At 42.6% G+C, this 17525-nt stretch overlaps 1 protein-coding gene across 3 annotated transcripts in view; it reads left to right on the top strand.

Moving 5' to 3' along the window:
- The window catches only part of LOC108133741 (dipeptidyl peptidase 4), a 225790-nt gene that overhangs the window by 88312 nt on the left and 119953 nt on the right, over positions 1-17525 (top strand). For all 3 annotated transcript variants that reach the window (XM_070278426.1, XM_070278427.1, XM_070278428.1), the window contains one exon: positions 16796-16984. In XM_070278426.1, coding sequence (XP_070134527.1) covers positions 16796-16984 — 189 coding nt within the window. The remainder of the gene's footprint in view (positions 1-16795; positions 16985-17525) is intronic.

Here is a 17525-nt window from a genome sequence, read left to right as displayed (position 1 = left end):
TTCATCAATTGGATTATTGGTTCTATATCAGTTATTGTTCGAGAAACTATGGGTTTCACAATAGCAAATTTAGAAAATTTATCAATACAGGTCAAAAAGTACTCTCTGTCCGTGGAGAAAATATCAATGTGTAAGGTCTTGCGTACGTGTGAACGAATAGGTGTTGTGCCAAGGATTTGCTTCTGTGGATGGCGGTCGTATTTAGCTTTTGACAAACCAAGCAGTTAGCTGCAAAACTAGCGGCTAATTGTGACATTTTAGGGAAAAAGTAGCACTGAAGAATTTGTTTCACATTTTCCTGCGCTGCCCTGTGCACTCTGTTGTGCGTCTTAGCTACTATTTCTTTTTGTTCTGCGTTATTATAAATGGACATACTTAAGCTTCTCAAAAGCGAAACATTGTTTTTCATCAAAGCTTATTGGAACCTTTTTAGACTGGCTGGCGGAAATTTTTTTCGTTTTCTGCCTTCAAAATGTTAGTCAGGGGTTTAGCAACTGAGGCGAAGTTCTTGATAAAGCAGCGGTAATAGCTTGCCACCCCTAAGAATGATCGAACACTGAACAACTTTGTGGGTTGCTTATAATTTTTGATAGCATTTCTAGCACTGGTTGTAATACCCTCGCTAGATACCGTATAGCCAAGATATTCTACGCTTTTTTTTAAATAAAAAAGATTTTTCTTTAGAGGCCCTCGTGTTGGCCTCAAACAGTTTATGACGTCATCAACGTAAACATAACATGACTTCCCTATTTGGTCCCTAAGAAAATCATCTATGGCACGTTGAAAAATACTTGGTGCATTTTTCAGATCAAACGGCAATCTGCACAACTCATATTTTCCATTTCCAATTGAAAAGGCTGTTTTCTCCCTATGCCTTTCCACCAGCAGGATTTAATAGAATACCTATTTAAGGTCGAAAAAAAAATTGTAAAAAACTTGGCTTTTCCCAAATTTGACAGGATGAATACTACATTTGGTATAAGGTACTTATCGTCGACGGTTTTTCAGCAAAGCTTCCTAAAATCAATGACCAATTTTTTTTCGTATTTCCCATTTCATCTGTACCTTTTTTATGGACTTCCCAAACTAACTGTAAGGTGACGTCGGAGGCCTGATAAAGCCCGTCCTTTAACAAGTTTTTTAAATTTAATTGGCTCGACTTCATTGTTGATTTTTAGAGTTTTGGTTCTAAAATCTAGGATTGCGTTTGTCTGCTTTAGTAAGTCAAGTCCTATTATGGCGTCAAAACTAGAAAGGTCTGGGAGAATGAAGAAGGGAACGTCTGTATTAAAAAGATTAATAAATCATTTATATTTTACGGTATTGCAACCATGGTTGCAACCGGCTTGGTTTTTTTTAGTTCAGAAAGGGGCTGTATGTAGTTTTTTGAAGCCCCGATGTCGATCAAAAGTTTTATGGTTCGCCCTACTATCTTTCTCTCTATGTACGGTAGCAGGAACCTGTGGCTTAAAAAATGAACATGATCATAACCTGTGAGCTCGTCTTCAAAATCTTCAACTGTCGCTTCAGCCTCCTGATGATTATCGTCGGCGACTTCCCTACCTTGATCTTTCCCATGGGCTAATTGATTAATCCCTTGTTGTTTTGGTCCTGTAATCCTTGCAGTGCCACTATTTGGTCTCTTTGATGGCTGTGCATAACCGGTGTGTCATTGATCCTGACGTGCGTTCTGTTGTTGAGCTTACCATGTGTTTTGATTGTGTATTGGCGATGAATTTTTATGTTCACTTGGCCAAAAATTTTTTATGAGGTAGCCAAAAATTTCCCTGAGTCGGAAAAGGTGTTTGCCTAAGTTGATCTTGACCCATTCAAATAGTGCGCATAGAAACATCATGATGCATTGACTGGATGCGACCTTGCCTTTCCTGGTTACCGTAAGTGAAATAAGGGTTTTTGTTTTGTATGGGCATAAGTCAATTTTTTATCCCTATCGTTGTGTCTATCACACCTCTGTGATAGAGAGGTTCTCTGACCTCTGTCTCCTAATTTTCTCGAGTAATTAAGGGCAAATTGGTAACGCTCATGGTTAGATTCGACCTTCTGCGCCAAAGCAAGAGCTGTCGGTAGATCTTTTGGGCTTTTCGAAAAAAGGATATCGCTCAACGTTTTCTTTACTCCAGTTATAAACTAACGTAACGCGTCCACCCTATACTTTTCATTTAGTGTCGAGGACAAGGCATTATCGAATGTCATTATTGTCTTGTTAGTAAGAAGGGTCAGTTTTTTTCGACCTCGTCGTAGAATTCCGTAAGCGTTATGTCACCCTGCCCTGACCTCTCTCTTCCTCTTAAGCGAACGGTCGTGTTTTTTTTTGCGCACTGCGTTTATGATAAATATTGGTAAACCGGTGTTTACTTACTTGTGAATCGAATCTATTGAGAAACTTAAGTTTTGACCTAAACCGTATCGCTTCGCGAGTGCTGTGGTATATCTGGAGGCGAATTAATAATTTGTCTAAAATCAATTCCAAGCCTAGCTCAGCTCTGACTCTTCCCCTCTTATCTCTATTTCTGCATTTTTCCTTTGCACTCTCCAAAGGTCCCGCTTCGGCTTCCTATTTGGGCCAGTGGTTCAAGGTATAGTGTTTTTTAACTTTTTATATATTAATTTTGTTTTATTAATTAAGTCTTGTAACAAGACAATTTCCTCATCCCAGCCTACCATCCATCCGGGTTCACCGTCTCAGTTTCGGATGCCATTCTCGAAGGTCTATTATACATTATTGTTGTGAAAATTTTCATGCTTTCCAAGGCGAAATGAGGTCGTTTATGGATTTAAAGAGCTGAACACTGGTTTTCGTAAAATCAATGAACAGCTCTGTGCGCTTGACACTTTAGCTGCTAAATGAGTCCCCTTAGCGTCAGAAATCCGCTGTTTCTAATCCACCTCAGCCTGCTTAGCCGACATTAATGCAGCCGCTCATATCTCTGGCCTCCCCAAGGGCTAGAACTGAGAACCAATCGTCCGAAATTCTCAGGGAAAATGAACAATTTTCCGATACGTCGGCCGTGGCATCCCTTCAAATGATGCCACAGGTCCTAGTGAACAAAACCCCCGTTAGAGTCACCCAAATGGGTATTCCATAGTCCGGACCCCCGGCACCGACTGGTGCTGCAGTTCTCGTACCTGCAACACCAAAACCCTTACAGGTGATTCCTCCATCGAAACATATATTGTTTCTCATGTTATAAACATGTTTCTCATATACAAACATATATAAACATGTTTCTCGGCTTGCCCCTGATACTTCAGAGATTGATATCTCGGCTTATATCAAAGCCAAAACAAAAGCCGATATAAAGGTGGAGGACATAGCAAAATTTAAATTTAATTATGTACGGCGCACGTCTGCTTTCAAGATTCGTGCGCCCGCGCTGAAGTTCAAGACGATTTGTTCACCGTGTTTTTGGCCAGAGAATATTTTCGTCCAAGAACATCAGCCTAGTTCCGTGAAGAAAAAAGTGTTAAAACCAGTGGGAGTTAAACTACCCGACATCAGAACCACTGACTAACCTTCCACCTCTTCTTTGTCCACTAACCCAAAAAACTAATATCGTCATGAACACTTACCTATCAGAATACTAGTGGGCTATGAAGGAAACTCCCCAACCTATATTCTGATAGTTCCTTCTTTACATCCCATATTATAGCCTTAACAAAAACTTGGTTAAAGCCGGAGATCTTTAGCTCCGAAGTTTTTCCAAGTAAGTACATGCCTTCTAGAAGGGATCGACCTCAGCGAAGTAGACTCCAAACTTGCTTCTGAAGAGCTGAAATCACAAGACTTTAATGACATTGAGTTTATTCGCATTAAAATAATTTTGTCCGAGAAATCTTTATACATTACATGTTCGTATATACCGCCTTCGTCTGAACCGCCCACAAATTGGCAGCATTTGTCCGCCATTCAATCCGTTTTTAATCTTATGACTGATCGTGACCAGCTCGTCGCTGTGGGTGACTTAAATATACCAGAATTAATGCAGTCCAACCTCGATAAATCACCATCTTTGGCACTTATCACTCACCATGACTTCACCGCGGGCATGTTTGACATGCCCCTAGGTCAGATTAACCATGTTAGAAATTCGTTATGTCGGCTTTTGGACTTATGTTTTGTATCTGATCCTGACGGTACCGCTCTCTCCAGAGCTTTTCCCCTTTCAACCCCAGAGGATCCATATCACCCCATGCTGGAGGTCTCAATCGAAACCATTTCTGGTATCGATCAGATGTCTCCACGCGTGGTAAATAAGAATTGCTGTTTCTGAATAAGAACTGATTTTCACAAACTTAATAGCCTTATAGATACATATGATTGGTCCGATATTCTGGCATGCACTGATCTTAACGTCACCTTAGAGAAATTTTCTTGTGATTTAAATAAATTTTTTGACTCATATGTGTCATGCAAATATCCGTCCGCTTCAACAAATCCTCCTTGGTTTACAAGGTGCCTCACTAACCTAAAAAATACTAAAAACAAGAAAGCAAAGCTAATATATACCTATATAAAGCTATATATACCCTTGCAGTTACAACCGGAATATAGAATAGAATCTGTACCAATTTCCAGCTTCCTATCTTCAAAAACACGAAAGTTGGGTCATTTCCGATCGTTCAGTTATATGGCAGCTATAGGATATAGTCGGCCGATCCTTATGAAATTTGGTAGGTTGGATCAACTGACCAAAAATAGAATCTGTATTAAATTTCAGCTTTCTATCTTCAAAAACACGAAAGTTGGGTCATTTCCGATCGTTCAGTTATATGTCAGCTATAAGATATAGTCGGCCGATCCTTATGAAATTTGGCATGTCGTAATGTTTTGCCAAAAATAGCACTCATGTCAAATTTGAACTCTGTAACTCTAAAAACACCAAACTTATACCATTTCCGATCAATCAGTTATATGGCAGCTATAGGATATAGTCGGCCGATCCCCGTCGTTCCGACTTATATACTGCGTGCAAAGGAAAGAAGGGTGTGTGCAAAGTTTCAAGACGATAGCTTTAAAACTGAGAGACTAGTTCGCGTAGAAACAGACAGACGGACAGACGGACATGCTCATATCAACTCAGGAGGTGATCCTGATCAAGAATATATATACTTTATAGGGTCGGAGATGTCTCCTTCACTGCGTTGCACACTTTTGGACAAAATTATAATACCCTCTGCAAGGGTATAATAAGCTTTTACTTTACTATAAAAAAACATGCAGTAGTTGTTCAGAGAAACCCTAAATAAATAGGTCTTACTCCAATGAGTTTCTTTCGCAAACTGATTTTATTTTTTAAAATTCTCTTATAAGAAAGATACATTAAAACCTTAAATCTATTTAAAACTACTTATCAACGCACTGACATTGTATGTGATCCTTCCTCAAAAGCGATAAGCGCACCACTTATGTATGTGTTTGTGTTAGGCTGCAGGGGATCGGTTTTAGACCATGCTGTTTGTCTCTTATTTCATGGGTCCGATCCCTTGAAACTCTAACTTAAGAATTTGTATATAAAATAGTGTTCAATGCTTGAACAGTAGTATTGATTTTTCATGATATCGGTCAAATTTTACCGTGCATAACGCTGAATGTTACTGGAATTATATTCGCCGCTGCCGGATACAATTTACTCAGGATCTGAAGCAGTTTTATAATTTTGTAAACACTAAGCGTAAATACGTATCTTTTTCACCTACGTTTGAAAATTCCTCTGCGACCTCTGATCAGGCCATTGCCGATCTATTCGCAGAATTTTTTCAAAAAACGTATTCTCCACCTAAATTGACAGATCAGCCTTACGCATATAACATTCAAGCACCAAATCTTATTTTCGGTCCGTTTTTTTCTGAGAACGACTTATTATCTGATCTTCTAAGGGACAAACCCATTTATTTGCCAGGCCCCGATGGAGTACCAGGCTGTGTGCTAAAATCCTGTGCCAAGGCTCTGTGCAAAGCTCTTCTAAGACTTTTCAACTTATCTTTGGATACTGGACTGGAGTTGGATACATTCCTTATAGAATCTCGAAACTTCAGTCCTCTGTTCCTTAGCCATTGTAGTTCGACATATGCACTGCATGACCTTTTTAGGGTATTATGTTCGAACAACAATGGTCTCTACTCTATAACATCTCTTTCAGGTCCCTCAAATATAAAATACAGAATTTTAAATTTCCTTACTAACTCCGCCTAGCCTAACAATTTAGAAATAGCTTAATATATACTAACAAATCGTTTCTCGAGCGCTCCTCGGTTGTCTGGGCCTCTAGCTGATGCTCTTATTGATGCACAACCCATTTCCAAATTCTAAAAGACCGCGAAAAAAAAAAAAAATGTTGATAGCTCCTGTTCAATTAGATAGACCGGTTTTTTGTCGGCATATGTAAAATTAAGACGGCTGATCATTGCTTTGAAGTTTAACGGTGTATTAAAAGAAGCCAACACCGTGTTTACTTTTATTGGTTGGTATTTATTTTTTTATTGGTTCTTTATTAATGCCAAAAGCTTGGTAGTATGTTGAACTGCCCTCGCATTTTTCAAAAACTTTAAAAGCGATATGAGCCGACATTTCCTCCACGACACGTATGTTTTACAATTGCCCTCAAACTCTGGCAGAGACTTTATTATATCCAAGGGTTCCTTACACACAATGATCTCGGTATCTGTGTAACTTTCCAGCTCCTGGGTTTCGACTGTAAATTTTTGTATCTGCTCACTAATCTCCTGTAATTGGTTTTTAAATGATTGTTTTTGAACTGCGAGCGCACCCACAACAGCACTTTCGGCGATCGTTTTTAACTGAGCTTCACTCAATTCCGTTTCGCTAACTCTATTTGTTTTTGACCACCAATTATTTCCTGACGAGTTGCATTGCTTTGTATTGTCTAACCGCCTTGCCTGATGCATTGACCACTTATTCAAATTTAACAAGAGGTCGTTTAAAACGAGTTCACTGTCGCTCATGTGTTTTTGTCGTCAATTCTATTTGCACAGAATATAAAATATTCAGGGATATATAATAGGTAAGGTTAAGTTGAGCCGGCGATGCGGGGCCAGTGACTGACCCCCCATCCACTTGAGCCGCTGGGGCTCCTTGTGATACCGCACAGGCAGGGGTCCTTTCTGCGCGGTCAAAGTGATCCCTGCATTTTAGCCTACACGTAGCTAAGGGGATGCCAATGGTTCCTTCTCCGGGAGGAGAGGATTGGTAGTACCTGATCTTGCTAGTTCGTCAGCGGCGCAATTACCCTCGTGGTCCCTATCCGGGCACCCATATGAGGTGGATGTCATACTGCTCTGCCATCTCGTTAAGAGATCTGCGACAGTCATTTACTGTCCTGGAGTTGGATGAGAATCCGTCAAGGGCTTTGAGTGCCGCTTGACTGTCTGAGAAGAAACAGATTGTGCCTTGATTGCCAGTAAGTGCTGGGGATCTAAGTGCTTCCCCGATAGCTATTACTTCTGCTTGGAACACACTTCAGTGGTCGGGGAGTCTGAAGGACTCATTTAGACACAGCCGTTCGCAATGGAAACCGCCTCCCACCTGGCCATTCAATTTTGAACCGTCTGTGTAAATATGGAGGGAACCGGCTGGTCCCGGGATTTGTGTGGCCCATTCCTCCCTTGTTGGAATGGAAACCTTGTTTTTTAAGGTGGGATGATCAACAGGTAGGCATAGTCTGTAGCCTCCGTTGGCGTGCAGTGGTGTAGATCTAATTTGGTATGTAAATAGACACTCCACTTCCATATGCCCGTCTCGCGTAGCCTAATTGCCGATAGAGTGGCTATCTTGACCCCCATTATCTCTACCGGTAATAGGTCGAGTATGAAGTCTAGGGCATCCGTCGGTGTAGTACGTAAGCTGCCTGTGATACAGACCTCCGCCATCCTTTGCGTTTTCCTAAGTTTCTCCCTAATTGTGGAGTTTGTGAGAGCAGGCAACCAGACCACCACCCCGTAGAAAAGGATGGGTGTTATGACCGCTGTGTAAAGCCATTTTACTATTTTTGGGGACATTCCCCATTTAAGGCCAATGGCTTTTCGGTATGTATGAAGCGCGATTGTTGCCTTGTTAGCTCTATCCATAGTGTTTGACTTCCAGTCCAGTTTCTTGTCTAGCGTAATCCCTTGGTACTTGGCGTTAACACTGAGGGAGAGTGTTTCCCCAGTTAGTTTTGGCAGCCTTAAATTTGGTATGTTGTACTTCCTAGTGAAGAGGACAAGCTCCGTCTTGGATGGGTTCACTCCTAGTCCATTCGTAACTGCCCATGTTGAGAAACCTTCAGTTTGTCTGTTATGCGGTCACATAGAGTCTGGGGAAATTTTCCAGAGAAGGCTATTGCAACATCATCCGCATAAGCGATAACTTTGCAACCACCACGTTCTAGGGATCGCAGGGATGTTCCATAGTAGGGGTGAGAGTACGCCTCCTTGCGGAGTGCCTCTTCTGACGTATCTATGAATAGATTCTCCTCCTAGTGACGCCTCAACAGTCCTGTTTACCAGGATCTGCTTTATGAGGCGTACGGATTGATTGTCTATTCCTAGTCCCGTCAGCGCATTGATTATCGAGCTTGGTAAGATGTTGTTCAACGCACCTTCTATGTCTAGAAAAGCAATGAGTGCGTAATCCTTGGTCTGAAGTCCTTAGGGGTGCAGTGCGAAGGTTTTCCCGCCTTGGGTATAAATACGACTTTCGTCCGCAACCACATTGTGGGTACGATGCCTATTCTGAAAATTGCTGAGAAAGCTTTCTTGACCCAAGACCTCAGATTGGGTCCGGCTTTAATTAGTTGAGCCGGGACAATGCAATCTGGGCCTGGGGATGTGAAAGGCTTGAAGCTATTTATCGCCCAGCTGAGATACCTGTCACTCAATAGGTATTCAAATTGGTTAGGGAGGGAGGGGCTGTCCCTCTGTCTCTGCGTTTATAGGGTTGTTTACGCAGTTCTTTGTTGTATTGCCTAAGGTTCGCTTTATACGTCTCCCAGGCTGTTTCCGAGTTTGTCTTGCTGGCAAAATTAAAGGCCTTGCGGGCCTTGGTTTTAAAGGGCGGTCGTGATCCCTCCTGGTCGTTGCCCATATACGACGTTCTTGGATGAGGGCCACATCAGCTTCACTCTCGGCAAGGTGGAGTAGGAGGGCGCTGACGCCGCTTTAGTGTGATGGAGGTTTATTTGCAAGATCGTCAGGAACATTCTTACAATTCTCCACCACAGTAACTTCTGCCTCCATCTCGGAGCTCAGCAGAGAGTCCTCCTCCATTCCGACTCCACTAAGTGCTCTTGCCAAGTCGCTTTCCTCCGAGGTGTACCCTTCCACGATGTCCCCCTGCTCATCCGACATTCCTTCCGGGTGCCCCTCTTCGGTCGGCTCCTCCAAGTATGGCTCTTGCGTGTCTGTCTCCAGCCCAATACCTCCTGGCTTGGCCTTCGCATCGGATATGTAGATACGGACCGAAACGTGTTCGAATCCGTACTTCAGCCGGTGCTCCGACATTTCCAGGGCTTTTACGGTCTCCTCGTTGAGTGTGAGGAGGACCTGCCTCCGCAGTCCCACCGACTCCTCGACCTTGGCGACTCTCCAGTCCGCCGTGGGAAGCGTCGGATTGCACATCCTAAGCATAGTTAGGATGGTCTAAGGGTCGGCTGGCTTTTCAGTGAGCCACACTCGCGCCCTCGGTTTGCTTGGGATCTCCTCCCAGTCAACCGCCACTAGCTTAGCTCCAGGGTAGACCTCTCCTATGCTACCATACGCTTGTAGGTCTCTAACGATCGCGCGTCTTGGCAGGTAATTACCTTGACGCTACCCTGATACCATCCTGCGTTTCGCATTCTGGTGGGGGTCTTCCGCATCACAGCATCTCCTCCACGAAGCGCCCATGAAACTCGTTTACCACTCGTCGCCAAAAGTCCTTGGGGATGAGCCCATCCTTGGAGCCCTTGTCCAGGACTCCAATAAGGGTTCTTCCCTTCGTCACTTCGGCGAACGAGCGGTTGGACGGTTGCGGCTGGGCCTTCCTCTTCTTAGCCTGGGGGGCTTCTCCCTCCATAGACCTCTGCCATTTCGCGCTTTGCGCGATCTCCTTGGCAGTGTCTGACCCGGCACGTTTGTTCGGTTCCAGCCTCACACCCGCCTTTTCCGGATTAAAGTCGGGCAGGATCTCCCTTGCCCATTCTCCTTTGCCCCGGGTTGGCTTCGGCCGATAGGTCCGCCTCATCAGAATGAAGGCTGCTCTTCTCCCATCTTTATAAGAGCCCTTACGCTGCGTCGAGTGAGACGCTCCCGGACCAGGGTTCGCCTTAGGGGCCCCGCCGGATGGTTTAGAGATTGACCCTGGGGTCTTCCTCTCCACGCCGTTCGGTGGTTCCATGGCTAGCCCCGCTTTGGAAGAAGAAGCCTTGGCAACCTCCTCCGCACCGCCGCGTCCCGCCACCAGATGTTGCCTTTCTGTGGGGGGCTTCTCCATCTCAGCAACTCCTTGGCTTTTGAGGGCCTTGGAGTTTGACCCCATTTCCGGACTTTTTTAGGGAGTTCCGTTCTCCACTTAGGTTTTTATTTGGTGAGTTCGAATTCATGTTTTGGTCCACGAGTAGGCGGAAAGGGGTTCGTCCATCATGACATAGCCCGCTTGTCACGATAAGCCTGGTTATGCTGTTCCACCTTGGATTGGGGTGACTTAAGGAAGGGAGTGTTCTTCTCCCCGCCCGACTACCATTAGCCAGCATCCTCGGCCGAGACATGACCTTACCGGGACCTGTTACCCGCCGCCTCACTTGGAGAGTATAGTCGCACTACCAGCGGTGTACACAGTTACATGCGTTATACATACAATGAATTAAGATGATTTATAATTATATAATAATTATCCGCGTGGTTTTTGTGAGTTCAGATTTTTATTACGAGGCTTGGCTGGTGATTATGGTGATATGAGCTCCAAATATCGACTGACTATCGCTAATCGCTATCGCTATCCCTATCGACCGACTAATAGCTAAATCTATTAACGAAAACAAAGTATCGAAATGTTCTTACTGTAAAGCTCGCCTTACTACTACCCAAGTTCATTGTGGTCGGGTCTTACGACTATATGTCCAATAATATATGTTATATTATTGTATCGAATTCGGAGTTCTTCCGAATTCTATATCGGAGTCGAATCGAATCGTCGTTGCATGCATGCTACACGCACAATTATTGTGCTCCGGGAAAAAAGTATTCAATAATATCAAAAAAAGTGCAGTGACTGGTGTCGTAAATCAACACAATGCGAAAAGTCACTTTCAGCGATGAAATCGCTAATGTTTATATTAATTAATTTAATTAAATTTTGAACTCGAAGAAACTCAACCTCTATTGCAATGAGTCTAAACTACGTTCGCATACAACGTCAACGTGAGCAAGACGAGTGACGGCTCTCAGTACAAAGAAACAACGCTTACTTCACTTTTAAGGCAACCGAATGTAATCCAAGCTCAACCCACACACGGTCAATTACCCCAAACTTGACCGAATTCTTAAACGTAGAGAACGAGAGAGCGCGTTCTGGCTCCCACTCGATACCATCGATGTCTCTGCAGCCAAAGAGCGCAGTAACTAGCACCTCAACTTCTTTGACAACGTCAACCGTAACAACAACAGCAGCAACTGTAACGAAAGCGCGTTTAACGACGTCATCAGCTAGCAGCGCAAACATTAATACTTCTGCCGCTGCGCTGCCCGAAAAAGACAACAAAAACAAAGAAAATATTAAGCCGGCTGTGCAGACTGGTATGGATCGCTACATCCAAATCAAAAGGAAGCTGAGCCCCCTAAACTCTCAACGCAAAATAACCCTTGGCAATGCTAGCATAGCTGCAATAGAAACGCCCACGAACTCAGACCGTTTTAAAATCTTGCCAGACTATGAGGATGACGCCGAATCTACAGAAGTCGAAAAAAGGAAGCCTAAGCCCCCGCCAATTTACATACGAGAAAAAAGTTCCAACGTTCTTGTCAACAAAATTATAGAGCTTATTGGCAAGGACAACTTCCACATAATACCACTCGTAAAGGGCAACATCCAGGAAACAAAAGTTCAAACGAAGTCTGAAGATAATTACAGAGTATTATCGAAATACCTCACCGACAAAAAAAAAGAACTTTCACACGTATCAGCTAAAAAGCAGCAAGGGCCTGCAAGTCGTACTTAAGGGCATAGAGTCCGAAGTATCGCCTGCAGAGATTACAAAGGCGCTACAAGAGAAGGGATTTATCATTAAGACAGTCTTTAATATCCTTAACAGGGATAGAAAGCCACAGGAACTCTTTAAGGTTGAACTCCTATATAGAATCTTCCGTTCCTGCTGCACCGCAGAATTACTGTTGAGGAGCCACACAAACGCAATGGCCCGGTACAATGTGCAAACTGCCAAGAATATGGCCATACAAGGTCTTACTGTAAACTGCACCCGGTGTGTGTAGTTTGTGGCTCTGCACACTGCCCAAAGATGACCACAACTCGAAAAAGTGCGGAATATGCGGTGGAAATCAAACTGATAACTAAAGAGGTTTCCCAGTTTATAAGGAGCTGAATAGTCGCATCCACCAGAAAGGATTTACTGCCCGCGCCCAAAATAATCAGTTCATAGCCTCCAGGTCAAACCCAGAAGTCTTCTTCTCGACTGCCTTCTGAACCCATAAACTCTGCCAAAAATGTCACATACGCAAGCGCTTTAAAATCAGGACAGGCTACCCAGCCTCAAAAAGCTCACTACCGCAATCAGCACACCAAAAATCGAACACGGCTCAGCAGCATCAACCGCCGGAGCAGCCAAAAAGTAACTTTGAAGCTATGATATGCAGTCTACAACAAAGCCTTACGGAGTTTATTTCGTTTATGCGTACAACTTATGCAAGATATAATGCGAAACCAAAATCTATTAATACATATGCTGGTTTCACAACAATCCACATAATGACTTCCCTACAAATATCTACGTGGAACGCTAACGGCGTTTCGCAACATAAACTCGAATAGCGCAATTCCTACTAAACAATCAAATCGACGTAATTCTGTTTTCAGAAACACATATTGGTTACATTGATTACATTAAAGTTGACAAAATAAGAAAATAACTTCACTTTAACAAAAATTCAATTTAAAAAAATTCATAAAAACAGACTGAAAAAAGTTAAAGTAAAGATTTCAGTCTGCTCCTTTCGAAGAAGTAAAGAAAGTCTGCTCACTCCCCTAAAAGTCGTTTTGTCGGCGTTTTAAGTGATGTCGACTGAAATATAACTTGCTCCGTTCTCAGTATATTGTTTTTAATGATTCGTAAAAATATGTACATATATACAAAACATTTACTTCTAACACCTAATCTCATTCCTAAATAAATTTAAAATGTATGCTGAAATTTTAAAAATTTAATATTATAAATAATATTATTTCTTTCGTGATTTTACCAAATAGCGAAGACCCGAATTTTGTTAGGGTAGACAGCCTGTAAAGTTAGAAAAATCAAAATTTTGTGCACTGGCTTAGAAACATAATCGCACGCACACATGCCCCCGTGTATGAGAATGTGTGACACGCAAACATACAAAGAACAATCCAAGCGCAGACCAACCTTCTTCGTCGCGCTCTTTTCAGCGACTGAGAAACACAAAGCATTCAATAAAAATATGAGCGCAAGATGAACGAGCGGTGAGCGTAAGAAAGAGAGTAAGATTTCGCTCTGGGGCCTGCTGGGGCCTGTCACAAGAAATTTTGTCGTCCATTTTCGTTGTATAAAATGGATTGTCCATATCCTGTATGGTTAGTGATACTGGCAAGCAATTAACTCTAGCCGCCGTATACTGCCCCCCACTCTTCACCATAGCGAAGATGAGTTTATGCAGTTTTTCAACTCACTCGGAGACCACTTCATAGAAGCTGGAGACTACAATGCCAAACACACACACTGGGGATCTCGTCTTGTGACCCCAAAAGGAAAGCAGCTCTATAATGCAATTATCAAAGCTAAGAACAAGCTAGACTATGTTTCTTCTGGCACACCAACATACTAGCCGGTAGATCCAAAGAAACTTCTTGATTTAACAGACTTTGCTCACATAACAACAATTGGGTTAAGTACAGGAAGTCCAACGTAGACAGTTTTGTTAATTCACTGGAGTCTGTACTCGTCTCTGCAGTTCGAGTTTTAACACCTCAAACTATAAACACACAATGCATTCAAAAGAAGACAAATCTACAAATCGAACTGCTCGTCCTCGAAAAGCGACGCTTACGTCGAGAATGGCAATGTCACTGATCGCCATCTGCTAAGCAACGCTTAAAACATGCCTCACGTCAACTTGATCCAGCTCTACAGCAAGAAGAAACGTATGTCCACCGCCGCTACATAGAGCAATTGTCAACTAATAGTACAAAACACTCACTATGGAGAGCTCACCCAACTCTGAGCTCACCGAAAGAAACCGTGATTCCAATTAGAAATTCCACAGGCGGGTGGGCGCGCAGCGACGCAGACAGAGCCAAATACCTTAAAAATGCGTTTACTTTGCCGACTCTATCATATGAGCCCCAGCCTCAACATGAGCCAATTGAGTTTCGCCCAAACGAAATGCCATAAAACGCAAAACTTGGCCGCTTTCCAGTGAGATGGAAAAAGTCAATTATAATAATGATAGCAAAGCACACTATCCCCACGTCGTATAGACCTATAAGCCTACTCTCTTGCCTACCTTAACTCTTTGAAAAATGCCTAATGACTCGGATAAACACATACCGGAGAATCCAGGAAGGAATCCCGCCACACCAATTTGCGTTTCGTGAAAAGTATGGAACAATTGAGCAGGTCAACCGGATAACATCAGAAATTCGGGACGCGTTCGAAAAACGAGAGTACTGTACTGCCATATTTTTATATGTCTCTCAAGAATTTGATAGAGTCTAGCTAGAAGGTCTAATGTGCAAGATCAAGAGAACGCTCCCCTACAGCACCCACGTGCTAGGGCCAAAATTATATGTCCTCTACACAGCAGACATCCCGACAAGCACACGACTAACAACATCTTCGTTTGGCAATGACACAGCTATTCTTAGCTGCTCAAAATGCCCGATTCAAGCAACTGCCCAGCTAGCTCTTCATAGGGTCGATGTTGAAAAATGGCTATCAGATTGGCAAATTAAAGTGAACGAACTAAAATGCAAGCACTTTACGTTTACTCTGAACAGGCAAAACTGCCCGCCGATTACATTAAACAACACTCTACTCCCACAAGCAAACGAAGTAACATACCTAGGAGTACATCTCCACAGAAGACTCACATGGCGCCGGCAAAATGAAGCCAAAAGAACACACCTATAGCTAAAAGCCAGCAGCCTTCATTGGCTTATCAACGCCCGATCACCTCTTAGGCTTAAATATAAAGTCCTGCTGTACAACTCGGTACTAAAACCTATATGGATGTACGGCTCCCAGTTATGGGGGAACGCCAGCAATAGCAACATTAACATAGTTCAAAGAGTTCAGTCGAAGATCTTGAGAACAATCACCGGGGCACCGTGGTACGTTCGCAACACAAACCTACACCGCGACTTAAACATTCTACCAGTCAAAGAAGCGATCGCAGAACAGTACTTAACCAAGCTAACAAGGTTGAGCAACCAATCACGCCTTCGTCGCAATGACTTACCCACCCAGCGACCGACCTGAGGGACGCGCAACCAGAATGCAGTCTTAGTATACTGTTAGTTACATTTTAATGTTAAGATTCGTCAACTTTTTGTTAGTCTCAAAATTAAGAGTACCTAGATTCAATAAATAAAAAACAAAGCTATAATAAAAAAATAAAAAAAATATGTTATTATATATGAGATTTTATGTATATTAACTAAATTTGCCGCCGGGTGATTGTGTTAATAGCTCGTTAATGTACGTCTGGCTTTAATTGAATCAAGGTTATTATAATCACAACGTGCATTCACGCGATTGGCAAGTGCGCTTCCGGAATCCTTGCCACCCATAAAGTAGATTTGTAAGAATTTTTGTGGTTCGCTTGGGATTGGCAGCAGTGAGCCCATTTAATGATAACCTTGGCCTCTGATTTTGAATGTTGAGTTGTAATGTTGACCATTTGCATTAGAATTTCGAACTATTTCTGTTGCTCCGAACGATGTCATTTGAAAGCATGAATTGAATGTTCGAATTGACTTCAGAAACACGTTAGAATCTGGATCCGTGCCGATAACTAAGTTTTCGATAAACCGTTTAATGGTTTAGGTGGTGTTTCAATTTCTGGTACTTACACTTTTTCTGACGCGAAACACTTCCCAGCTGGCTTATTTTTGAATTTCAGAGCATGACAATGCGGACATTCCTTGTCTATAGCACCAATTACGACTTTTGAGGGGGCATAATACTCAATATCAGGCTCATACTGGAATATAAATGCTCGATTTTCCTGTTGTCGTTGTGAGTCATTTGTTCTGCGTCTATTGACTGTGAAACGGCGTGATTGTCGTTGTACTAATCTTCTGACTTCATTGCGCTCAACTCGTGTATCTTCTGGCTCTTATAGATGCAACTCTCTTTAATAAAATAGATGTTGGCGAATTTTCAGACCTACTCAATACGCTCACAAAATTTCATAAGAATCGGTATAGCCGTTTCGGAGGAGTATGGTAGCAAAAACTGTGACACGAATATTTTATATATTTATATATAGCAAATAACAAATAATATAAATATTTTAACCATTCATTTCTATTTATTAAATTTCTTTTTAGGTACATTCGGAACGAGCTGCGGAAGATGAATGGTTGGATATTTTTCCTCACCCAGTTTTTTCATCAGATGGTAATAGTTTTTTGTTGCTAGCTAGTGTACAAGAATCGGGTCATGATCATTTTACTCATATAAAACATGTAACCATCTCTCAACGAAGAATTTCTGTAATTTCCCACGGGCGTTATGAGGTAAGAAAAAACAAAGACCTCATTTAAGCTTTGAATTTGAACCTTAGCTTAAGAATCCTGGTTATTCTGGTATATTCCTGATTATTCAGTTATCAACATTCTTTTTTCCTTCATAGCGATCGGGGTGTAACTTGTTAACGTGCAGTGAAATATTTGTAACAGAAAACAAAAATTACACAGACCGAAAATTTTCATTTTCCGCTAAACCAAAGTCCAAAGCAAACATAGGTTCCAGCCAGGGCTGTAGCTAGCATAGGGCAGGTGGGGCGGTGCCCCAGGGCCCCCGAAGGGAAGGGGCCCCGCCGGGGCAAAAGACTTCCGTATAGGGGGTCCCAAATTTACTTGTTGCCTCAGGGCCCCCGAGGCTCTAGCTACGGCCCTGGTTCCAGCACCCACTACACTACGTCCATGCCAGGCCCGTATCCAGAAAAGGACAAAAATCAATAAAAAATGTGGATGTATTCGAATAAATTCAGAAAAAGGCAACCACACATCAATCTTTAATCAGTCCGTGACGTTTGATCTTTTATTATTTATTGTG

This window comes from Drosophila bipectinata, chromosome 2R (assembly GCF_030179905.1).
Source record: "Drosophila bipectinata strain 14024-0381.07 chromosome 2R, DbipHiC1v2, whole genome shotgun sequence".
NCBI lineage: Eukaryota > Metazoa > Arthropoda > Insecta > Diptera > Drosophilidae > Drosophila > Drosophila bipectinata.
This window is presented reverse-complemented; position numbering and strand designations above follow the sequence as displayed.